The 27,622-nt window shown below is 35.3% G+C and overlaps 1 protein-coding gene across 1 annotated transcript; it reads right to left on the bottom strand.

Annotated features, from left to right (window-relative positions):
- Positions 1 to 1,624: 1,624 nt before the first annotated feature.
- Positions 1,625 to 22,628, bottom strand: LOC121428831 (alpha-tubulin N-acetyltransferase 1-like). The gene is given in 11 exon segments (XM_041625697.1): positions 1,625 to 3,369; positions 4,686 to 4,902; positions 7,314 to 7,397; positions 7,400 to 7,458; positions 8,157 to 8,349; positions 10,021 to 10,129; positions 13,178 to 13,279; positions 13,708 to 13,879; positions 17,914 to 18,005; positions 19,908 to 19,971; positions 22,370 to 22,628. Coding segments are annotated over 11 exon segments (1,500 nt in total). The 5' UTR covers positions 22,462 to 22,628; the 3' UTR covers positions 1,625 to 3,053.
- Between the last annotated feature and the right edge of the window lie 4,994 nt (positions 22,629 to 27,622).

Raw genomic sequence — 27,622 nt, 5'->3', positions numbered from 1 at the left:
TTGCTGCTCTTATGTCCAAGTTTCATGAACGAGATCCATAATCTTTTAAATTTATGACTAATCTACAAATACCCCCAACATTACCAAAGTTTGTTGACCCTAAATAACCTTTAACCTTGGTCATGTGACCTGAAACTCGCACAGGATGTTCAAGGATATTTGATTGCTCTTATGTCCAACTTTCATGAACTAGATCCATAAATTAAAAGTTATGACATTTCCTCACATACTCCCATCATGGCCAAAGTTCGTTGACCCTAAGTGACCTTTGACCTTGGTCATGTGACCTGAAACTTGCACATGATATTCAGGGATACATGGTTGCTCTTATGTCCAAGTTTCATGAACTAGATCCATAAACTTTAGTTATGACAATTCCTCAAATAACCCCAACATGGCCAAGTTTGTTTACTCTAAGTGACCTTTGACCTTAATCATGTGACCTGAAACTCGGGTAGGATCTTCAGTGATACACCATTACCCTTATGCCTAAGTTTTATGAACTAGGTCCATATAATTTCCAAGTTATGACAACATTTCAAAAGCTTAACCTTGGTTAAGATTTTGATATTCATTATCCCAACATGGTTTAAGTTCATTGACCCAAAATGACCTTTGACCTTGGTCATGTGACCTGAAACTCAAGCAGGATGTTCAGTAACTTGATTATCCATATAAGTTTCATGAAATAGGACTACCGGTATATACTTTCTAAGTTATGATGACATTTCAAAAACTTAACCTTGGTTAAGATTTCAATGTTGATGACGCCGCCGTTGTTGAAAAAGTGGCGCCATTATTTGTTAATGATGATCACATCATTAAATATCTCCATAAACTTTGTTTTTAAAACATAGCACAGCCTATTTTTATACCTATGTTTGAATGCAGGGTATGACAGAGAAGACTACATCAAGAGGTAAGAAAATACAATATTCCCTGAAATCTAAGAGCACTAGCGATACATGAAACTGTGATCCAGTAACAACCACAAAGTTTGAGAGAGCAATCGATTGCTGAAAGATGACCACATTACAAAGTACATTTCAACAACTACACCAAGTTTGAACATTTGTGCTACAGCAGCCAAAATACAAAACAAAAAAATACTCTCATTTACATATTCATTTACAGGTATTTACACAGGTACCAAAACAGTATTAATGGTATGCATTTCAATAACAAAAAAATAGAATACAAAAAATTATTTGCATACTTGCAGAAAGCTGTTTTTAATGAACACTGAATGCAGTTTTAAATACAAAATTTATCTACAGGTGACCAAATATGAGCCAAATCTTGTTGTACAGAACATGTTTGATTTATGTATCTACTGTATGAAAAATTGACGAACTTAAATTTCACAAAACAGTTACAAATACATGTGAAAGTGAGTTGTATGCAAATGAGAAAACCAATGTCACATACTCGGCATTTACTTTGGATTTTATCCCATAAATATCACATAATTCAACTTTTCGTATAACATACCAATAAAAAACAACAGAGTGTATGACATCAATGGCTTTGTCATTTACCTACTATTCATGATGTGTATAAAACTGTTTCATGAAATCATAGCAAACTAAAAAATAAACTTCATTGTTCACATCCAATTTTGAAGAAATATTTTAGTGTTATGCTAGTTCAACTTTTCTCAATATTTCTTCATATCAACTTCTTTTGGTGGATCTTACCTTAAATCAAAGATTTTGAAATTAAATCTCCAAATGGAACATCATTCATGAAGTACTAGAACTTTATTTTGGTTAAGTAGTACTTTTAAAATTAGGAATGCAAGATTATTTGTGAAAAATAAACCTTTCAAGAATATCACACACAGAGCAATTCAATCCATTTGTTCTTTATAGCATACAGAAAACATACATGTATCAGAAGACTTGTCAATAAATATCGCAGTGTTTATACAGCCAATGAATGTGCACAGTAAAAGCTGCTGTTTGTTTTCTCATGTAATATATCAACACAAAAAACAACTACCGTACTGAAACAGGTTTATCAGTTCCCATTAGAGGGACAATGAATTGATAAAACCATGTAAAGATGAATACAGTCTTGATCACCTGTATAGAAAGGCCACCTGTCTACATCATTGATTTTAATACCTTCACTAAATTCTCCCTAATCTATTCCATGCTCATAATGACTACCTGCTTATAAAGACATTTCTCATCTCACTTAAGTGGACTTTGAATACACATTTCACTAATAACATTCAGTACTGCATAGAACATGAATCACATCAAATAATTCCTCTATTCGCATCCAGATGGGTATTACCCTGGCTTTAATACAGTAGTCTACATCCTTTGTTTGGTCTCTACAAGCATAATGCATACACATGTATGTACCCCCAAAAAAAATTAAGCATGTAAACTTAATTTAGCACGTATCAGGCGTGTGTATAAAAAATGTCCAATGCTGATGCGCGCATTTGTCACAGTGCGCCATATTGACGCCTGTTACCATGGTTACATAGGCTATTTTATTAACGAGTCCACTGTTTAAGTGGACTCATGAATTAAATAGTGTGGATAACCACGGCAACACGCATCAATTCAATTTGGCACTCTGTGACAAAATCAAGCATCAGCATTGGACATTTTTTAATACACGCGGTAAAATAAGTGTAATTTATACAGGAAATCTGCATAAACCATGGACTCAACCATGTCTTTTCAAAAGCACCTTTGTGAATTCGGGCCAACATGTTTGGGATACATTCATAGCACATCTGCTCATATTTGTTACAGATCCATTACATATTCTGAAGATGTCCTGGAAATTGACTCAACATTTTAGCATAAAATGATGTCAAAGCTGTCTTGAGCACGTTTTGAATCTGTGAAATGGTCGTTATACTTGTGTAACATGTTTGGTACATATTTATCACACATTAACAGCTGGTTAGACACTGAAATCTTAGACTATATGTTTTATACACAATGCATGTGATAGTTTTGTAACATACTTGTCATGATTTGTAACAAGTGTGTTACACTGCTTACCATAGCAACTCCACAAAGCCTTTGTCAAAATATTCCATGGGAGCTCCAGTGTTGGTTTCTATACCCTGGACTCTGCTTGGCAGGGCTTCCCTGCTGCCCTGGGCTCTGGTAGGCAGAGCTCCCTTTGTATGGGGTATTGTTCTGATTTTGGGGGCTTCCCCTGGTCTGGCCGCCAGGGGGAATCCCCATCACATTCCATGAAGAGTGCATGACCTTCTGTGGGGGCGTGTAGGATATGACGTAGTTGCCGGAGGGGTTGAGGGAAGGTTGCTGGTCTGGTTGTTGGCCATTGGAAGGTGGTGCCATGTTAGATGATGTACTAGTTTCCTGATTATCAAGTCTGAAATGAAGATTCAATATTCAAGATTATTTGTTTCACCCATCATCAACATTTCAATATCATATACAACTACAAAGACAAATCATCAAACAAAAATACAAAAATAAAAGACAACAATAGTTTGGTGACTCTGGTGACCCAAGAAAATGCAGAGCATATTGAAAAGGGCCCAAAAACCGGAAATATGTAACATAAAATATAAAAGAAAAATTATGTCATAAAGAAAAGTACCATACTCAAACCAGTACACTAATGCATTAGTAGAAAAAAAGAAAGAGAAATAGAAGACAGAAAGTAGAGAATAACAATTCAACTTATAAAAATACCACATTTGTAATATCCAAAGTTTTATGTTGTGATCATGAATTGTATTAAATACTTTGTAGCTGGCTTGGGTGCAAAAGGTTCTCTTGAAAAAAAATACAAGTTTTATATAAAAATAAAACACCCTCGAAAACTTTATCTACACAACTCCAATCAAATATATGTACACCAAACCGAGAGACTGAATGCCAAATATATTCCTGCTTGTTTTCTATTTACTGTGTTATCACAATGTACTTTGCTAGGGTCACTACATGAAAGTAGATCGGTCCTGGAAGTCTGACCTGTATTAGAAAATTCCAAATATAAGCAGTCTTGACTTTGTGCAGGGTTCCCAGCTTTTCAAGAAAAAAAAATCCTGATTTTTCCCTGATGAAGTTTAAAAATTCCCTGATAATCATTTAAACCAATTCTCAGTTTCACATGTTTTCTATGTTGTTGCAGTGAATCAGTGTATTTTCAGTATTGAAAACTGTACTGCAGTCAAAGAAGCTACACTAAAAAACCACCATAACCAGTCATTCAATGGATGTTGTTTTGATATGCAACAAAGTCTGACTGACTACCGTGCTTTCGTCCTTTGGGCCGATCAAAATTCCCAAATTTTTCTCTCATTTGATGCATTTTTCCTTGATTTGAGGTATTTCTTTAAATCAAATTCCCTGATTTTATCCTGACTGGAAAAAAGTAAAATAATTTTCCAAAGGACAGGGAACCCCGTTTGTGATATTGAAATATCAAGCATCTCTTCTTTTTTTTTATCTATCTATCAAATGCTAAGGCTGAGGATTACCAGTTGACTGGCCTTAATGCTTATCTTACTGGACTTGAAAAATGTTGGTGGTCCGTTTGATTTTCCCCATTTTTACTGTCACAAAATAATGAGCATCACACTTTATGACTGATCGTCACATAAATTTACATATTACACAAACTAAATGACAGGTCATGCGAGCACATTTGATGAGGATCCTATTCATCATCTCATTTACCTGTTATTCACAATAGGAGTACTGTTTGGCGAGACTTTAAGATGACCATTTCTGGTTTGGGCCTGTAGTTGACTATTGTAAGAAGAGAAGGCACCGATGTGACCGAATGGGGGCGGGGTACTGCTCACTTTGGTATTAGAGGGTTGATTGCCGTTTGCAAATCCTTTTCTAGGATTGTCCAAAGAATTCCTTCGATTCTCCTCACCTACGGTGTATCCTGTCACAAGAAAACAGAAAAATTAAAACATGAAAATTCAGAATTACATTAAGCAAATCATGTAAAATATATAAAATCAATACAATATGTGAAATAAATGTCTAAATACTCTCAACAACAGTGAGTAATTCAATTGTAGCATTTTCTTCATGTAATTAAAGGGGAATGCAACCTTTCTCATAAAATGTTATCCGAGAGAGGAAAAAAAATCAATAGAAAAACAAAATGAACAAAATCAGAAAAGCAATAAGGAAGTTTTAAAATTGAGATCCCTAGACTATGTAAATTTCCAATTGGCAATTGGGCAAGTACATTAAATTGACATTTTTATGTATTGGAGTAAATAGAGAAGTAGTTCTTGTCTGACATCAGCAATGCAGTCAATTTGGAACCTTCATGTGATTACCACTTTTCACAACCTTTAAAAAATCATAACTTTCTAATTGTTCAACCTTTTACAACTAGTCAGATTTTTCTTTTTCCTCTAAAAAAACTTGTAATATGGGTTAGATTCCCCTATAAGAGCATGCTCCTATAGAATAAAATCAAGTTGACCACATTCTTTAAAAATATGTATGGACTATGTATATTTCTGGTTACTTGTTTATTTACAGCTTAAATAGTTAAAACCATGGTTTGGTTAACACACTGATATCAAGTTCTTAATAAAATTTACCTCAGCAGTTTTCATGGTAATGTACATGTATTGTGGTTTCCACAATGGGAACTCTCTCTGTTTTAAACTGTATACAAATTCATTTTTTTTGTAGAAAATTGTCAGAAATCCAACAGCGAAAATATCATTTTCTGAAAGTCTCATTTTCACAGCCAGTACATTAACTTTGCATGTTAGAAGTGTAGTTAATGAGTAGTCATACATATACACAAACATAGGTATACTTTAAAATGATACAAGTCACTGTTTAACCCTATCTAGGCCGGGGTATTTTTGGAGTTCATATGGCCGGGGGGGGCCTCCCAGGCCCCCCCCTAAGATCTCGGCCGTCGACCGCGCGATTGCGCCGAAAATTGGCACGCAGGTTGCCTGGGACATAATCTACAAGATTGTATAGTAATTTATTTCATGCAAATCGCTATTAAGTGATTATGCTAATTTATGCGTAATTAGTATGCGAAATCATACTTTTTCCTCTAACTCCCTAAATAAAGCTCCAAATGTACTAATTTTTGGTATAGAAACTCTTTGTGGTGTTCTTAGCAAGTGTAAATGAAAAAAATTGCGATATCAAATAATTTTCTTATGTATTTTATTGTTTTTTGTAATTTCTTATGTATTTCTTTGTTTTTTGACCTTTTGTTTTTCTTTTTTTTTTCAATGAAATTTGTTGGTGACTCTTCTGTGATCATAAAAAGCATAAAATAAATACATTTAGACCAGCAAAACTAAAAATAATCATACATTTATGAATTTTGGTTGAAAACACAATTTGCATTGACTTTGTACACGAAATCACGTTTTTGAGCAATTTTTGGTCTGACATGCACTTACATAATGTTGCGTAATTTCGGAACCACGTACCCGGGTGACGCAAAGTTGGTCTCAAAAGTTGCGCGAGACTTGAAAGTAAATAGTCAGCGAGCGGCGCGGTCAAAAAATTTCGCGCGGCGAAAATATTGCGCGATTCGTTGAGGGGGGGCCTCCGAGGCCCCCCCCCGGCCTAGATAGGGTTAAGCAGTATTCACAGGCCAGTGCAGAGTTATTATGTTTGGAAGTGTCATGGTGTGGTGGTTCAGTCAGTTGACTCTTAAACCAAGGGCCGAGGGTTCACATCCCATCTGGTGCTAATTTCCTTTGAGAAGAAACTTATCCATGTTTGTCACTCTCCACCCAGGTGTTAAATCACTACCTGGCAGGATGTGAACGTCGATGTGATTAGACTGACACGTGTGCACCGATAAATGGTTGCCAGGCAGGATACTATGGGATAGAGATGATGCACTTTATGTGTGGACAGTAGCGTATGCAGGGGGTAGTTACAGGGGTTCAACCCCCCCCTTGGATATTTTTATACCCCCCCTCCCCCGTAAAAAATCACCCCCCCCCAAAAAAAAAAATATATATATATATAAATAAAAAAGTAAAAAGAAATTGTTGAAGACTTTTTTTTTGCTTGTCAATTTTTTGGGGGTAGAAAACAACTTAAAATTTTGGGTTGTCTACATTTCATTCAGCTTGAGACCCCCCCCCTCCTTTCAAAAATCCTGCATACGCTACTGTGTGTGGAACAGTGATGGATCCTATGACCAGGGTAATAACTACTACAATGTAAAGCATTTAGAAATTAATGTATGAAGCGCTATGTAAAAGTAATTATTGTTGTTGTTATTATTATTATAATCATAGAGATCTGTGATTAGCCTTCATTGCCATTTCAGACCAGTGTCATTACCTAGGACAGGACTGCCTGTGATTGGTGAATTGGTGAAGGAACCACGCCTATTCCCTCCACTGCCTAACCTACCAGCGGGCGGGTCGAGTTATGGGCGTATCTGCTATAGCTACTGGCATGCGCTCCCATACCCCGGGTTGATATCCTGTGGTAGAATAGGAAGAGAATGGGGAAAAATATCAAAATATGTGACAGGAAATATAATAGAAGTAATTTTATCAACATAAACTTTCAAGCAAAGCTAATGTGTGAACATACAATTCTATAAAATGCAAAATGTATCACTTGAGGAAAGAGCAACCATAAAAAGCAAAAATATTAGAAATGGGACTGTAAGGCAATACGTTATTAAAGAAACTGATTTTCAAACAGCTATCAAAAACACAATTTTACTTTAAACAACTTTATAAGTGTTGCTATATGTATAACATTACAACTAACAAGACCAATTTTACACCGGCATGTTGGCTCAGTTTGTAGAACGTCTGTCTCACAACTGGGAGGTTCCGGAGTTCAAGCCACAGCTACATCAGACCAAAAGATGTTAAAAGATGGAGGGTTGCTGAAATCCTGTTCGGCATTCAACAATTTAAGGGATAGAGGATCAATCTGGCATTCCACGGTGGCTGCCAGGCTCATGATCAATTGGACAAAACAAATTTTCTACTTCTATTTCAGATCATTTTAAACAATCAAATATGGCTTTTTAAGACTATGTCATATATGTATGTATATAATCACTTCGGTGATCATTTCGTTGACTTATATTCCAATTACTTTCACGATCATAAATATTACTGGAATTTTTGTTAAAAAACAAAATAAATCCATGAAGCTACTTACTCCAAGCCCGACAGCTCTAAACCAGCAACACCGTCATTGGAACCACTTGATGATACTGAACCTCTAGAGGGTGGTCTAACATCCCTCAGGACCTCTTTATCCCTCTTCCTGGCCGTAGATGGGGACATGTTGGTCCCCCAGATGCCTGATGAGGTAGCATTGCGATGGGGTTGGGTAGGGGAAGGTTGGTGGGCTGTAATGAATTCAAGGAAAGTGAAAATATTGGATAAAAGGGATTGGATAATTTGTGGAGTTGCAATTTTACATAAATCTGAAGTGTGGAGGCCTATATGCTGTCATTGCCTTTCAGAGAGTGTTGTTGGCTCAGTCGGTAACACGTCTGCCCGTCGAACCAAAGATCATGGGTTCAAGTCTACCCCGGGCAGATGACTGAAGCCAGTGCGTTGTGTGTAAACGTCTCTCCCATGTTTCATAGATGCAGGCTATGTTACAATGGAAAACACCCTGTCCCTCGGATAGGACATGAATTGAAGGCCCCGTGTAGAGGAGAGTCACCACCTTTGCATGTTAAGAACCATTATTCGTATAGGAGTAGGGGAATCCCCGGTGTAGTGGCCCACCTGCACTCCCCAATCAGTTATATCGGGAGGAGAGTAGGCCCGTTTCGGGTACACATGTAAACGCACGGTCAAGTCAGTGCACGTGTACTAAATTCCATCACCGTGTACACGGTAGCATCTGCATAAAGCTTGCATGGGACTGTAAAGTCAGTGAACAAGCTCACAGCCTCACATTGAATCTTAGTTCTCAGACACTGCACATGTTTTAATTTCTAATATGTCAATATAATTCAATTAATCTAGAGTGAGTTCACTTCCAAAATCGCCGATTTAATCCACGTTCATTCTGGAGACTCAAGTTTTTGTACCACGAAATGGGTCTGCTCCGGTCTCGAAAGCTCGAAAGCGTTGCTCAATCACACTCAGAGCCAATTTGAGAATCACCAATTGCGACAACGATAATTGCAACAACTTACGTGTTATACGCTCGTACACATGTGCTACAAGCCTACAAACAAACGCTCTCCTCAATTTGGCAACAAAATAGTGAAAATCAATCGATAACTTCAGTTACACTTAATTCTGCAGCGATCTGTGCATGCATGTACGTTACAGTATACAAAATGCGCATCCAACGAGCGTCGGCGATAGCTAGGGCCCTGCACTGATTTTCTTTTGCATTCTTTATTAATTTAATGCGCTGCTAAGCTGAGTAAACTTTTAATTTGCACCAATTTTTGTGGATTGATACTTCAAACTTCTCAGGTAAGCTTTAAAACCGTGAGTTAGGCTATATAGACCTCTCTTTATGACATGTTGATGCGGGTCCGTGTTGACACGAAAACATAACTCGCTCTCACAGTGTTTACAACGTGTACACGACCGAAAAACACGCCGTGTACACGTGCATCAAAAATGGACTTTCAAAACGGGCCTAGAGAGACCTGCGGGTCATAGTGATTCAGTTCGCTTTTCTCCTCCCAGGCACAGGTGATGCCAAACAAATAATAATATAGCTATAGAAATATTGAAATGCAGGGCTTGGTGTACTTTTGAAAATAGTTTTTAATAATTTGAGCAATAAACCTTCTTCATCCCCTACCTTATCTCCATCCCCTCATCTGTCCTTACCTTCACAGTATACAGGGATTTATTTCGGGTAGGGGGGGTATGGATGTTAAAGAAAATGTGTAAGAAACTCTGGAAAACACCTGATGAGCTGATCACCAACAACAGGTTGTATTGAATATAAAATTGAAAAATCTGATAGACAAATTTCGTGGAATTCTGAAGAAAAAATGTACAAAAGTAGGTTTTGAAAATTCAAGACCCCTTCTACTCACCGTGTCTGTTGTTAGGAGGCACTGGGGGCTTACCAATGCCCCTTTTCCTGCAGTAGCTGGTCTCGGGTTGGTTGTTGAAAAATCCTTCAAATATTACAAAATTATTCACCTGTAGAAAAAAAATTTTTAAATAAAAGAGCATAATATGAGTAACACTCTCAAACAGCAAAGTTAAATTTCATATGTGATAGCTATATGTAAATATAAAGCCTCATCGGTTCAGGGCGTGCTTCATCCATCCATGACACTGTACGTGTTCCTTTCTTTTATTTGCATTGAATATAAACCCACGTCAATCAATGTCATGCACTTTTCAGGACAATGTATAGTAATACCCCTTCATGACAAACCATAAGATATTATTTTATCATGCAATGCTTTTGCAGTGCTTTAGTATATAATGTGTCACAGTCTCAGTTAGATCGCCTTTAGGAACTCCAACATAATGCTGCCCGTACAGTCACCATGTCCCCCAAGAGGAATCACATAACCCCCATTCTCAAATCTCTTCACTGGTTACCTGTTGTACAGCGCATAAGTTTTAAAGTACTCCTACTTGTTTTCCATTCAATACACGGAACTGCACCACAATACAATTCTTCGTTGATTACTCCTTACAATCCCTCTCGCAACCTTGGGTCTTCTAGTTCATCCTTACTCGCTGTACCACAATCTCATAATTCATGGGGGGATCTATCATTTCAACATGCTGGGTCATTCCTATAGAATAAACTTCCAAAAGAAATCCACAACATTTCTTGTCTCTCCACTTTCAAAAGTTCTCTGAAAACCTGGTTGTTCACACAAGCTTTGAGGTAATTGTTATTTGCCTCTTATTAGGTTTTTTTATCTTCCTTCCTTTCTTTTTCTTTTTCCTTTTCTTTTTCTTTTCTTTTCTTTTTGCGCCATGAGCATCTTTTTATGATGGACACCGGCGCATTACAAATGTTCATATTATTATTATTATTATCACTAAATCTTAACATAGACATGTTTTCATTTTGTTTTCTTTTCTTTAGACTATCCATCTCCTGAGTATGATATACATAGAAGGCCAATGAAAAAGTAACAACTTGTGGTCTAAAAAGACTTTACAAAGATAAGCATCAAAGCAGATATGCATGGTCAACCAAGTGAAAACAAGAATCATGGAGTTTCCAACTACATGCAAAACTGTACTGTTTACTAGTTTGTATTTGGTCTAGACAAAAACTACTGACTAAAATCCCTTTAAATAATATGAGGGTTTGCACAAATGACCATTTATATAGACTTTATTCGATTCATTTTACAGTCACACACAAAACTGTCTCCAAAACAAACAAACCAATGATATGCCATTCAAAATAATGTAATAACTTTGATCTTTTATTTTCAGTAGTGTGACTAGAGGCTATACAGGGCATCCCGGAAAAAAAGGAAACCGGATTTCCATGTCTTTCTCCGTCAAATGCAAACAAATCATGATATTTTATTTCCATCATCACAAAATTCTGTATTCCTCTATATTTTGATACCTACATGTACTATGAGACAAACACTTCACACATTTATGAGCAAGACAAATAGATTTCAATGTCAAAAACCAGGTTGTGCAGAAAAATCAAACGATATTGGTTCATTATACGACGACCTTGCTGTTTCGACAATTATGGTACAATATTAACATAGCTTTTGTATTTTTGAGAAGTTTCTTTCACTGATCTCTGAAATGAGTTTGGATTCAGATTCCCTTGTGAGTTTCTACGCAAATCCTTTCTGATATGCCTCAATATTTATTGCTTGTAATCTGCCATGCGGAATGGTTTGCTAAGCCTTTGGTCGAATTCCACTCTTGTCATAAGTGTCAAATTTATAGTAAAGACATATTTAATAATGGTAAAATCCACAGAAAACGGGTTTCCTTTTTTTGTGGGATGCACTATATCGTACCATCATGGACTTAAGTGGAGGGGGGGGGGGAATGGGGGAGACTGTCTTGTTATTGCACATATTTTTTTTCATTCAGCTAAATTTAATGAAAAAAAAAGTTATCCAATACAACAAGATGGACAAACCACTGACAAATTTAACCCATTGTATACTGTGGGTAATAATGCTACTATAGAATGTAGAACACATATTTCCCTTTATAGACCCCATCCCTCATATATAGGTTCAATCTCTCTTAACCCTATCTAGGCCGGGGTATTTTGAAGGTTCCTATGGCCGGGGGGGGCCTCCCAGGCCCCCCCTAAGATCTCGGCCGTCGACCGCGCGATCGCGCCGAAAATTGGCACGCGGGTTGCCTGGGGCATAATCTACAAGATTGTATAGTAATTTATTTCATGCAAATCGCTATTAAGTGATTATGCTAATTTATGCGTAATTAGTATGCGAAATCATACTTTTCCCTCTAACTCCCTAAATAAAGCTCTAAATGTACTAATTTTTGGTATAGAAACTCTTTGTGGTGTCCTTAGCAAGCGTACATGAAAAAATTGTGATATCAAATCATTTTCTTATGTATTATATTGTTTTTGCAATTTCTTATGTATTTCTTTGTTTTTTGGACCTTTTGTTTTTCATTGTTTTTTCAATGAAATTTGTTGGGGACTCTTCTGTGATCATTAAAAGCATAAAATGAATACATTTAGACTAGAAAAACAATAAATAATCATACATTTATGAATTTTGGTTGAAAACACAATTTGCATTGACTTTGTACACGAAATCACGTTTTTGAGCAATTTTCGGTCTGACATGCACTTACATAATGTTGCGTAATTTCGGAACCACGTACCCGGGTGATGCAAAATTGGTCTCAAAAGTTGCGCAAGACTTGAAAGTAAAAAGTCAGCGAGCGGCGCGGTCAAAAAATTTCGCACGGCGAAAATATCGCGCGATTCGTTGAGGGGGGGCCTCCGAGGCCCCCCCCGGCCTAGATAGGGTTAAAGATATATAGGTAATGGGCAGGCAAATTATTTTTTCTTTAATCTTCTGGGGCTACTTTTCACAAACAAATGCCTACATCTGCAACATTGGACTTACTTTAAACATTGCAATAAATGAGATTTTCTAGGGCTCTTTTGAATGCTTTGGGAGCAAAGTCACAAGAGCCCATCATATAATTTTCCCATGGTAATGGATGGGCCAGAGACAACATGCCAAGTCTTACCTGAGAAATAGTAGCTCTGAGATTGTAGTGCTTCATGAGAAATGATAGAAATTTGTGTGATGGACGGTCTATAGCAAGGTGATGAGGCTTCACTTCCTCAGCCTGTATTGAATAAAAATTATTATATTAACTCAACCAAACTGATGTAATGTTTTGATTCACCTAGAAAGAAAGTCAAATTTGTAAAGAAAAAAATAAATCTACATGTATAATTCATCTGGATTTACATTGACATCACTTCACTACTCTATTAGACACATATTAATAAAGGTAATATCTCTGGTATTTTTAACAGTGGGGAAGAATATTTCTTATAAATCAAACTTTGAATATTAAAATGCTTGTTATCAACAAAGAGTAACAATCTTGAAGGAAAATATTTTATTCTATACAGATCATTTATGACCTGGAATCTCATTTAGAAAAAAAACATGTGCCAGTGGATCTACATGTAAAGTTGTTTTCTCATTCTTTTGACCCCCCCCCCCCCCATCCCCATGAGATAAACCAAAATGTTATTATCCACTGACCTGCAGCATGTGCGTGAATAGTTTCTTGCCATACCCCTTCCTCTGACATGATTCATGGACGTAGAAATCAAGGACACAGATAGGTTGCATCTCAGTCTGGTTACCATGGCGATCAAGAACAAATAGATTCTTCCTGCCTGTCTTCAAGATTCCTACCACTGCTCCGAGACCACTAACAACAGCAATATAAATATCGTGCAATAAATTATAAAATCATTATCAAATACACTCAGCACATTTGAATACATGTACTTTATTTCTGCATTTTGTAAAATATAGATGGATGCAATGGTATTTTCATTTATATAGCAACAAATCATAAAGTGTACGGTGTTGTTTTTAAAAAAAAGATGCTTGTGGCACTAGTCAATTAAGCAACACTTGGCGCGTTTGTATGAATGCACTTATTTCTGCATTGTGTAAGATATAGATCGATCCACATGGTACTGGTCCAGCAATACTTGTACCTTTCTTGCAAACAAGCTCTGAATAAACAAAATCTATATAAACTGCACAATGCAAAATTGAATTTTGCACTCACTGGAGTTATCATTTTCATAATCATTGATAGGAATACACTATCATAATTTATCCACAAATTATGTTGTTATAAAGTAAATATTCTTTTTGCAGAAATGATTGATGATGTGCGAACATTAAATGAAATTTTCCTCAAATTTTATGAGCTGGATCTGAAAAAAAAATATCACTATGTTGGTGGAAATAACTGCATTATTCAGGGTACAGAGCAAGTACATACAGTGAATAATTGCAAGAGTTCAGAAAACTGAGAATAAAAAAATTCAAAGACAGACAATGGAAAGAATTTACATGTAGAACATAAATTCATGCCATCAATTCAATTTATTCATGTTGACATAATTTATAATTGCCAGATTTCTTACCAATTTTTCACAATAACTCAATATGGAAACCAGTTACAATATGAGTGAGACGTCCCCTTTAAACAAAAGAACTTAATATTCAATAAAGGCCCTAGCCTGGGTTTAATCTTTCAGAGGGTACATAGGGCATATATCCCTCTCTTTATAAGCCTTAAAAGTAGCAATGTGTCCCCTTCCTTATTTTGAGAAACATGTTTATCCACTTCCTGCCATTTCATTTCAAGTGATGATTTCATAATTACTATTACAGCGTACATGTATCATAAGTTCATCATCATCATCGTAGTCGTCTTGATCATCATCATTATTACATTGTCATTATTTTATTCATTTATAATCTACATCTATTCACTTTTATTCATTGATTTATTGATTTTATTCTATTAATAGAATAAAATCAATAAATCAATAATTTTTTTTATCATTATTTTTTTTTATTTATTATCATTATTATTTTTTTTTGGGGGGGGGCATGTCTTGACTGATGATTAGAAGATATGTTGTGCCCCCTCACCTACATGTACATGTAGGCCTAAGTGTATCCTAGATCCACTCCTGGCTTGCTCTCTATTAGCACGATGATGTAGGTCATTCATGATGTCATTAGCTACAAGGCCTTATTAATTACACAGTATAGGAATATAGATCTAGATCAATGACTCATCGATTATCCATCATCCACAAACGAATGCATCATCATTAGACTTCTATTAATTCATGCATTTTGATAGAGCCCTAAATGATTGCTAATGTGATTGTACTTTCCACCACTAATGGCACTGCAATTCGAAACATATTCAATTCAATTTGTTTTATTTCAAATTCATTTTCAACAGGACAAAGTATTGGACATACAATCAAAATGACAATTGCAAATGAAACTTTATACAATACATACAATATCTACCAAAACAATATAAAAGTAGGCCTACATGTACATATATCTGAGTATGTTTTCATTCTTAATAATTTTGGGGGATTAAGTATTAATACAGCAACAGTTACATGTACATGTAAGAAGTACATGTAGTAAAAGTAATAGAATATCACCCATAATACAATGCATACGTAACAAAGTTTTAATCATTATCAACATCATCATCACCATCATCACCACCACCGCTATCACCATCAGATCATCATCACCACCATCACCATTGATCACCATCATCACCCCCATCCTCACCCTCACCATCACCATCAACACCATTACCACTGTACATCATCACCACAATCACCATTGATTACCGGGTACATGTAACTCATCATCCCCATCATCATTATCATCATCACCATCATAATCATCACCACCAACATCACCATCATCATCATCATAAATCACCATCCTCCATCTTCTCATTATCAAACATCATCATCATCGTCACCCTCCTCCTCATCATCATCATCAACATATGCATAAAGTACATTGTACTTTACCATTTTCTTCTGGTTGTTACCTGAGTGTAATTAAATCACAATTATTCTAAAAAATTATACCATACATCATCATCACCATGATCATCGTCCACCACCACTACATGTACATGTATCACCATCATCATGATCATACATGTAAGTCACTATCCCCCCCCCCCCTCCACATCATCAATCAATATATGCATACTACATGTACTTTATCACTTTCCTCTGGTAGAAGTTATGAGATACCAGTGTATTCTCAAATTAAATACCATACAATGTACATTGAAATGAATTACAAATATTACACATTGAACAAAACAACTCACAGAATTCCAATACCAAGTTGAATTTGGTAAACAGGACCTGTTATTGGCAAGTGATTATTCATAGATTAGCATACACCTGTACAAGACATACTTGACCTGTGAATTACCCCAATACAAAACAGGTGGGCCTCTCACTCTTCACACAAAATCTATGCCAGAGTGATCACCTGCATGCAAGACTAGCTGTAAATACACAGATAGTCTACTGAAACAGATTAATTTAGGTACTAGTTAAACTGTAGTTTCTTGCCATTTTGCAAAATTTTAGAGAGCCGAGGTCAGGTCAAGTACAGAATATCATAACTGCAGCAATACTAGACTAAAATTCTTGAAAAGATATCTACCTAAATATAATTTATACATACTACATGTACATGTACATTTATTTTCACTGAATTGAGATTTGGATAATTCAACTTTATCGGCTGATGTTTCATAATGGGTAACAAAATATACTCTTATAAACTCAAACATATTGTTTTTGTGGGGGGTTTTTTATTACATGAAAGTGTGTATGTTACCCATGGGCCTAAATATAATCTTTAGGGATATAATCATATAGTCGAAGCCGGCCTCAGGCCTCATTTTACCAGCATTGGCCTTTGACTAGGAAAGATTCATGTGTACAAAGTCTATGGGAAAAGGTCTTCTCCAGCGGCCTCTTGATTCAGCTCCTCAACTACATGTACATGTACATCACAGATAATCTTAATACACCAACTCATTGCATTCAATACATTATCGACTTGCAGTGCCATTTTGATTTAAAACAAAATCTTAGAATCATTTTATCAAAGCTATACTGATATTTGTAAATTAAAGGTAGTTCAACATTTAGGTGCTCATCTACCCATTTTTATAATAACAAAATTGTGTTACATTCAGTACAGTAATGCACATCTTCATGACTTCATCCAGTATTCATTTTACAAAAGCAAAGTGTCTGTGAGCAAAAACTACATGTAGCAGTAGCATCCCAAGTGATGCATTTACGGAAGAAGGCATTGGTAAAGTGATGCAGAGTGCATCATCGATACATGGAAGGATATTGACTCATAATGGAATGATGCCACACACCTTTTCTTTCTTATTGTTTTCAATGTTCAATTCCTCTCTGATGCATACATTTCTCATTAATTGTGCAGAATTATCAACGAGGAAGCATACATGTAGCAACACTTTTCTCAAAATTCTTGACGGAATCATGGAAGGGAAATAAAAATATTGAAATAATCAGACATTTAAACTCTACACTAAATGGAACCTTCATTCAAAGCCAAATTTTTGTAAAAAGAACCTATGTCATTTCTCAAATTTTTCACAAAAACACAAATTTACAAGTTTCTTTTTCAGACACCTCAAAGCAAAAAAAACCTAAAAATATGCTTTACATTTTTATTCTTCATTTTAATTGCAATGTGTAATTGAGAAATTGTGCTGTAAATTGCAACGCATGCTCAATTTCTGCCATTCCATAAAAAAAAAACACGACCAAGTTACCGAATAGAATGAAACTAAAATGCACTTTACAATCAAATAAAGTTTGCACCTACCTGTTTGCATTGGAATCTGTGACAACATAGAGTTTGTTATCGGTAAAGCGCAGTCTCCGTGCTGTTGTTATGACATGGTTTAAACCTTGGGCCTGAAAAACAACAACAATTAATAGCAAATACAATAGACATATAGACACTGGAAGCATTTCATAAAAAGTTTTAAAGTAAATAGAGTAAAATTCACAGAGAAAAATGCTGAAAATTTCATCAAAATCGGATAACAAATAGCAAAGTTATTGAATTTCAAAATTTATCAATCATTAGGTGGGCTGATGATGTCACATCCCCACTAGATCTTATGCTATTACATGATTTCAATCATAAATGTTTCATTTTTTCATAGATGTACATTAAAATGATGTGTCTGCATTGTGATGAAATAAGTCGCAGCAATAAATAAGTAATGCATTTAATCAATTGTCAATCCAATTGTTTTAGTTCTTGGTAGATAAATTTTGAATAAACCTAATTTCATATACCGGTAATAAAATACAAAAGAGCAAGTGGGGATATGACATCATCCACCAATCTAATGAATACTCATAAAGACATGCCTAGAACTGTTTCACCAAAATATTGGAAATTTTTTAAATTCAATATTTTTTTTTATTTGTTATACGATTTTGATGAAATACATGTATTCAGCATTTTGCTCTGTGAATTTTATTTTTTTTTATTGATATAAATACCTCTAACCTGGACCATCCCCTTAATAATGATTTTCACCGAATAAATTACTCTCAGCAAATACATATACATGTATAGTGTAGATGCAATAATCTGCAGTAGGTATATAATCGCTGAAAAACATTCATGAAACATTGAATGTTCCCCATTATTATGCCTAATATCTCTCTAACTTTGTAAACAAAAGCGATGCTGAGTATTGTCGGGCTAAACAAACCTTTGAAATTGATTTTTTTTTTAATTTACACAGGCAGTATGGCCTTGCCAAAAATAAGATTTTTGTCTGAAAATGGCACCAAAATCATTTTCATTTCCTCATACAGTATATACATGTGAATGGACCATGACTAGATTTCAACCAAAAGGAAATCATTTCTTTTTATCACAAATCACTAAACATTTTACAAAATCACTCAAACTTTTCAAAGTTTTAGCCAAAGATTCAAAGCAAACTCATTCAGTGTCACAATGGGTTGGGACATGGCATGCTATTTGACTTCACGCTTTATTTTTCTCATTCATTCAGAAATACATGTATGACTATGAACAAGTTATCTGCTATCCTGAGTTGGAATTCCACCCAATCAGGAATGTACAAAGGTTTTGTTTAGTGTGAAAGGAAAGTATTGTAATTTAAATGTACATACTGTACATGTACAAGAACTTAGGTACTTTTTTTTTCAAAATTACAAGGGCTTTAGCAGGAATTTCTCTAAGGATGTTTGGATACTTGCAATCTTAAAACAATGTGAAAAAATCAGCTAGAGAAATTTGCAGACAAATACCAAAGATGATCTTTCAGTATATATCTCTGACTTTCAGTGTGAAATCATTTCTAAAATCAAGAGGTGGTATGAAATGATCAAATGTCTCCTCTTCAAGCTTTAGAGAGGACAAGGGGTTAACACCCTTGCCAATGTTGCATCTTCTTGTCTGTACTACTAGATATACCGGTACTGTAAAGTATAGGTGTATCTGACATACAATCACATCTAAATGGGATCCCACACATGCTTCAAGAATGTTCAGACCAATGCAGTCATCAGGGGGGGGGGGGTTACTGCAAGAAACTGGGGAAAAAATTAATGTGTGACTTAACGTCACACTCAGCTCTCTGTGAAACACACTTCTGATCAAAATGTCCTTTAAAAAATGTATAAATCAAGCAAATTTCTGCTTGACTTAATTTGGTTCTCCTTCATATTCTAATCCTAATGCCAGAAATAACACACCCCTACAATGTACAGTACACAATACTATCATTGTGGAATTTGTGGAAACAGTTTTTGATAAGAAAACATTACCTTTGAAGATGCTATTCCCATCTGATCAATAACCTTCTCTAGATTTGCATAGTGGTCTTCAGATCTAAAGAGAGAGAGAGAGTAAAGACAATGTGATCAACAGACCTTGGTTTCCGATCTATTGATGAAATTCTGTGAAATCTGGATTAAAAGAATAAACAGCATTTTCTTTATTTTTTTATTATTATCATTTTTTTTTTTGGGGGGGGGAATGTGATGTCAGCATCTTTACTTTGATTGAACTTGCATCTAGGCCTTCATGTTTTGTTCTTGTTTTGTTCTACATGTAACACTAGTTTCTTTTTTATCTGTATGATTTGAACTGAACAAACTTAACACAAATATTACACAAGTTAATACTTTATTATACAGTGTACTTTTAAGTTCCTTACATGTGTAAAGTAGTAAACAACAATAGTGCTTGGTGATAGGAGTACTGATTGGGTTATCTTGAAACTTGATTATAAATATTATACATAATTATTATTACAATGTAATGATTATAATCAAGTTTCATAATATTTCATTATTTGTTAAACAATAATTTTAATCTATAAATTGTTCAAAACAGCATTTTGTAACATCGCTTATCGAAGCTATATACATGTATGTAATAACAAGCGGTTCAAGAGTCAAGCTTATTGTACATGTACATGTACATGTATGTGCAGTGTATACAAATATCAAGGGATCTACACGAGATCAGTCCTCTAATATTATTTTCACCTTTTTATTAACTGATTTTTGCATTAGGCGTATGAAGGTGTATAGAGTTAAATCAAACAAATTTACGTGATTTTCTATCTTTAAAGATGGATTTCCTAGAGAAATCCATCTTTGTTTACAAGTCTCTTCTATCTATGCCTATGGAAGGGGGTTCAAGGCTTCGTTATAAGGATAGTCCACAACAGCTTTGAGAATGGACTGGATAAGTATTGGAGATGTGAACCAGCGAAGTACAAGTTTGCAATGACCCACCAGAACATGATGATCTGGCCAACAGTGGAGACAGAATTTGGAGCTGAATACAGAGTCTTACTCTTACTGTTCTTAGACTGCGTTCAGAAGCATTCATTACATAACAATGCACGCATTCTTGTGCATAGATCTAGAGGACCTACATGTACATGTACATGTAAATAATGAACTCTGTGCTCAAATGGCCAAAGCAAATGGATACCGCATACCGATCAGCAAATTTGTCACCGTTAGTGCCCGTTCTGAAAAAATCTGATATTCTCAATGTTCAAGCATCATGATATCATCATTTTGCAAGCAAAAATCATCAAAGAAGTGAGTTCAATGTGGTACTGACCGATTCTATAGCATTTTTGCCGTCAATCTGTATATATATATTTCACTTTTTGAGCCTGAGTTTTTGTTTAAATCTCCACAAAAACTTTGGTCTGCGAAGTTAGGTCACACTTTTTCAGAACGGTTTTCCAGCACACCGTGCATTCGCCGATTGGAATAGAATTTTGAGATCACGATCCCGGCGAAACCCCTTGACCTATCGTCAATGATTTCATAGAACTTACGATCTTGCCGTTAATGTGGTAATTATTTCTTGAATTGGTTTGGCATTATCGTGATATTGGGAACCACCGTTAACTTCATACAGCAGCATTTTATTCAGTCACACGCAGTGACGCACAGTTACTCATTTCCACCTCCATTCACTTTGTACACAAGTGCATGTATAGTGTATACATATCGATGAGTGGTGAATTCCCGAAACAACGATTTGGCCAATTGGTTTTGTATAAATTGTGAATATTTAGTGAACAAATTGAAGCCTGATGAATATTTTTGAAAAGTCCGCGAAGTTTGGACACCCCCACTTGTTCACTGCTACCACCCTGCCTGGGGGAATCTATAGGTAGGACTATGGTATGCCAATGTTGTACAGGGCACACACTTTAAAAAATCATTAAAATATCACGTTTGTTACCAAAATTACTAATATTCATACAGTTGCAACTTATTTTTCATTAGTAACTTAAGAATAATTTTTGTATTCACCAGAGCACTCAAAAACTTGAATTTTGGGCATATTTTTGTGTACGCCCTCTATTGGTGGAAAGTAACATGGCAAGAAAATTTTCATTTTTAGATCTCTATTTTTAATTAAGAAAAAATGATTTAAAGAAAAAATTGAAATTAGAGCCAAGTTGTATGAATTATAGGTGTAATGAAAACTTTCAGTGTAAAAAAATCAAGAATTTGCCCCAAAGAAAAAGAGAAAATAAGCCAGACATTGCCACCCTTATTTTGCCACACATGGAGATATAACTGAGAACAAGGTTATATTATAACCTTGTTCATTGAATGAGTGGACATCCCATCATACTACATGTAACTAGTCAACTGCAAGCATGAACCCAACGAATGGCTGCTTTTGGTGGGAGCAGATTGCCACAAATATTACGCCTGCTCCGCCCGGCTGCCGGCTGTCTACTCACCCGTGGGAGTGTGTCCGATACGGCCTCAAATTTCGGTCGACAACTGCAATACTTTCACCAAAAAGATGGTTTACGTTAAATGGAAACTCCATTCCCAAGGTTTTCAGGATTCCTAAATATGATCGGCAATTATATACCCATTGAAAGAGGCATCAATAGTCCATTTTAGGATAGTTTTCCAGTAAAAAGTGCACGATTTTCGGACAAGTTATTCGCTGTCGTTAAATATTCAGAGGTAATAAACAAACAGAGGAGCGCCTCGTCGGTATATATACGGTACCGTATGTAGCTTTGGAGGCACGGCCGGTACCGTACAGGTGGCGCCGCGGGGTACCATAGGATAATGCGATAGGGAGATGGTGAAAGTTCTACCGTGGATAGCTCCATGGTTCACATTAGGGACCGTACCCAGAGCGCATGGGGGGGAGGGGGCTGGATGTTTGGGTTGATGCATTTTTCTCCCTTTCTTCTGTGACCAAAGTTTTTTTTTTCCTTCTCCATTGAGAATTTTTTCTCTGTTCACCTTTCTTTTCAGATGAATTTGTCAGTGGACCATTTTTTTTCTACTCTGATGGTGATGAGTCAATTTTCCCCCTCATATAGCAAGCAAAGTTTTTTGGGGGAAAAACTTTCCGCCCCCCCCCCTGGATATCTAATCGTGCGTCCCTGTTGACGTTCATGATTTCTTGAGTGTGGATTCAGTTGATTAACTTGATTCTAGAAAAATAGATTCATAGTTTTGACATCGTGGAGATATCGAAGTTCACCTTTATGTCTTTATGGTTGAGCACAGCTTTTATTTGAATATTTTCAGCTGTGCTTGTTCAGAAATCAGAACTCTTTTTATAATTACTCTACACAGCAAATTTTCTTAACTTATAAGAGTATGCTTTCAATTTTGATTTGAAGATAGTAAGTGATGGAGAGCTTTTGGCAGGCTATTCCATAGCTTGGGGGCAGCAAGTGCAAATGCATGATCACCAAGTGTGACTTTTGTTTTGCGAAAGGGGATCTGCAAACAATTATCAATTTGAAAAGGAAACTTGACTCATACACAGGGCAATATAAGAGAGACAGAACAAGGTCCATTTTTTAAAAAATTGTCCTTTTCAGCTGTAATTTGATGGTTCAAGCTCAACCTTCAAATAATATAATTTTATTGAGAATTCTATTTGGCTTGCTTTTGTTTTGTCTGGTTTAACCTGAATATACAGCAACTAAAAATAGAAAAGAAATGCAAACCAAATGAAATTTAAAAAAATATATGAAGGCTCTATTTAATTAGGTTTGGAAGATGCATATTGACAATTATTTTAGAGCAGTAGAATTTAGAGCTTCAAATGTGTGAAAAATTAATTATACTGGATGGTCAATTTTGGTCATTAACCAAAAAAGAGAAAATCCTCAAAAATTTGATTCTAAATGGGAAGTTGACCCTAAAGACTTAATTAAAAGCAGAAAACAGAGAAAATACTGATGAATGTTTAATGAAAATGCGTCAAAGAGTAATGGAGTTAGTTTTAAAGTTTTGATTTTGTGACATCACAGATATTGATCCGTGGGGGGGGGCACTAAACCAAAAAAGTGGTAGGGGTGTGCTGCGGGCGAGACAAAAAACGGGGGCCTTGGAGCGGGCTTATTTAAAAAGGAGGGTCCTCGGAGCGGGCTTCGGAACTACAAATGTTTGTGAAAACAGGGGTCCTTGAAACGGATCACCAGCGTGTGAGTGCGTATGCATCCCTATGGAACAGGTCTGCGTGTATGATGCAGCTAGCCTGGCGGCATGGCCGCCGGGTGCGCTCGCGCAGAGGCGATGGTCGGACAGTGCTCTGCCGCCGCTTTTAACCAAAATTGCAGCTCATTGTAGTGGATCAATGCGACCAAAACGACGTAACGAAAAAAATGCGAAGCTTTGGGGCGGATTTATTTCTTCTTTTTCTCGATAAGAAGAAAATGCTATGCTCTGGAGCGGCTTTCTTTGTTCTTTTTCTCAGTAAGACAAAAATGCTATGCCTTGGAACGGAAATTTGAGTGTAAAAATGGGGGTCCCCTTCGCGGCACATACCCACTATGCATTATATACTGAGTGCCCCCCCCCCCCCGGGATATTGATATCCAAATCAGAGAGTAGATGATGTCAATCTTTATTTCTTTCATACTTTATTGTAAGAATCATACAATATTTCATTTTTCTATGCAGTTTTGACAATAGGGAAACTCTTCATTGAATCATAACTGGTTACAATATTGGCAGTTCCATGATGTTCAGGAAAGAATCAAGCTTTATTTTCACATAATAGAGAGGAAAAATTAAGAAATTTTCTTATTCCCTCATTTTGCATAACAACCAGTATGTGCAAGAACTGATTTTGTGAAAGTAGGCGCAAAAATGTGAAATGTCATAATTTTATTATTTTACATCCAATATGAAGTAGTTTTCAGTTTGATGCTTGTACAATTTTTCTCTTTTAATTCAAATTAATTTTATGGTGGTGAGGATTTCCCCCTGAAATGACAAGCAAATAAATAAACAAACACACAGTTATATACAGTACTGGCAAAAAGTGTATTTTATTGCTTCGCTAAATGTGAAAAAGATTGCACTTCTTAGCTTTATGAGTAGTAATATTAACATAACATTAACAGGCAAAACAACAAGCAAAAGAAATAACAATCAGTTATATATGCATCATTAAAAATGTAAATTATGTTGTACACCAGGTTTGAATAAACAGGTAATTATACATCATGTATGGAAAGCTATTAATTTCTAAAAGGAGGTGCATAAAATGGGGAGCCTAAGGATTTTCATTTCAATTTATTCTCTTTTATTCATTTAATCTTATTTCACTTACATAATTAACTATTATTTCATTCTTTATTTTCATTTAATTTTCTTTCTTTTTCTCAATTCATTTTTATCCTATAATAATTATTGTATTTTTATCTTCTTTTATGTTACCTTACCTTACTTCATCTTATATAATATAACCTTTTCTCTTCTTATCTTATCTTAACTTTATATCTTATTTTATCTTATTCTATATAATCTTATCCTATCTTACTCTACCTTATTTTACATAGTTTATATTCTGATCTTAATGTCTCATCTTAAAATCATTATCGTACATGGATTTTATTCCATTTTGTTTGTTCCAATATATATCTAATTCAATATCACATTATTTTACTTTAGTTCACTGATCAACAATGTAAGCTCTTCAACAATGAACTCTACAATATAAAAAGCATGTTGTACAGTATAACTTCAACTGACCAGGAGAACCTTAAGATGCTTACAACCGGAAGCAAAATGTTATGCTAAACAATATATCAGGAGGGTGAATGGAGAGTAAGTCAAAGGAGCGAACATTGATACCCATTGCCCCTCCATGTTTCATCACTCTCCAACATTTGTAACCAAAATATTTCTTGCATTGATATAACATTTTCAACAATTTTAGCTCTTAGATAAACATAAAATTGATAATTGATTTCATCACATAACAATTTGCATAATAATAAACTCAAAATTTATGACTCTATCCAACATACAATTTGAGCAATGTTTTTATCATTTCGAAAATACTAACAATGTAGTAAATTGATTTATTCGATCTCAATGAATATCAAGGTTGAAATCCCTGACATATCAAAATAACTTGTTTGCAGCAAGAAGCAAGACAATCTGAAATTACAATTTTTAAGAGCTGATTCATACTTGGAATAGCATACTACTGCTACTTTTATTCCTAGAAATCTTTTTGATAATCTGAAGACTAAATGGGCTGATAAACTGAAAATCCATCATTTCAAAATTATAATAGACATTTCTTTCATAGCGCATATCACATGAATAACGTCTCTATGCGCTTCCAAAAGGACTTGGATATTATTACCCCAGCTGTAGCTCAAGCAGCCTTTCCAGTGCTCAGTGCATTTCAAACCTCACCTGGGTTGAGTGCAGCACAATGTGGATATATTTCTTGCTGAAGGAAACTACGCCATGGCTGGGATCTGTTTCAAAGTCCGGAGACTAATCCACTTGGCCACAACGCTCCACAATTATGTCACATTTGGTTTTCCATACGCTGCTGCAGATAGAGACTGGTTTAGGTAAGTCTAGCTTCAAAGGACAAAGTTGGGAAGTTTATCCTCAAAGTCAAAATCTTCTCATTCTCTGTTCTTGCAGCTACACAATATCAAGACACCTTTCAAAGCAAATTAAGCTAACACTATACAAAATCAAACAAATATTAAAGGTAAAGGTAATGTTCAACATGACAAACATTTCATTTGCATGCAACAAAAGTCACACAATTCTAACACGAACTCTGTTTGTTGGCATTAATTGCATAAATAAACTTCATGAACATATTCATCATTTCATTTTCAAATGAAACAATGATTTTAAAGTAGAATTTGAATCTTTAGAGACGCAATCATCCATGCTATAAAATGTCAATAATGAAATTATACCCACATTGTATGTCTCTTTTTTTTCAATCTCAAACAGACATAAGATCACAAATGATAATTTTCATGCTCGGCACATAATGCACACACATAATTTGATAATTAATATGAGATTCATATAAGTAGCATTGGGTTTTAAGACACATAAGAACTTTCTTGAATTCAAAGTTGAACTTGAAGAGTCTATTTTGAACTATATAACATTACGATACAATTAAAGATTATCAAGCACTTACAAATATTAGTAAGGCAATGCATTATATTGTTCACAAACAAAAATGTATTTTCAATCAAATAAGGAACCATGCATATAAATAAAACAAGTAATTATTGTTGAGTTTTCACTTCATTTTTCAGCACTCATTCAGGTTCTCTTCAATACATGTCAAAAAAAACCCCTGATACACAAACAATTGCAATAAAAATAATAACAAAATTCTGCTTTTATATAACCGTTAATACATCAAGATGGCGTATCTTAAACTTTCCAGTCAAATGTCAGGTATCTTTTCAAGAAATAATAATAATACTCTGTCCTACATGTGCTTATCTGTGTTGGTCACCTTCAATGTGATCGTTTTCAGCTTATATTTAATGATTTCACAAAAATAAAGTTTATGTTATTAATGTACCAGGGCCCTGTCTTACAAAGAGTTACAATTGATCCAATCAATCTCAACTTTATGGAAATCCATCCATACCATAATATTTTCTACAAGAAATTTGCACAATCTAATTAGAAAACAAAGAGAATCACAATAAATCTTCAAGAGAACG

The sequence above is a fragment of the Lytechinus variegatus genome, chromosome 15, assembly GCF_018143015.1.
Source record: "Lytechinus variegatus isolate NC3 chromosome 15, Lvar_3.0, whole genome shotgun sequence".
Classification (NCBI taxonomy): domain Eukaryota; kingdom Metazoa; phylum Echinodermata; class Echinoidea; order Temnopleuroida; family Toxopneustidae; genus Lytechinus; species Lytechinus variegatus.
Note: the sequence above shows the minus strand (reverse complement) of the source record. Positions and strands in the feature narration are given on the sequence as shown.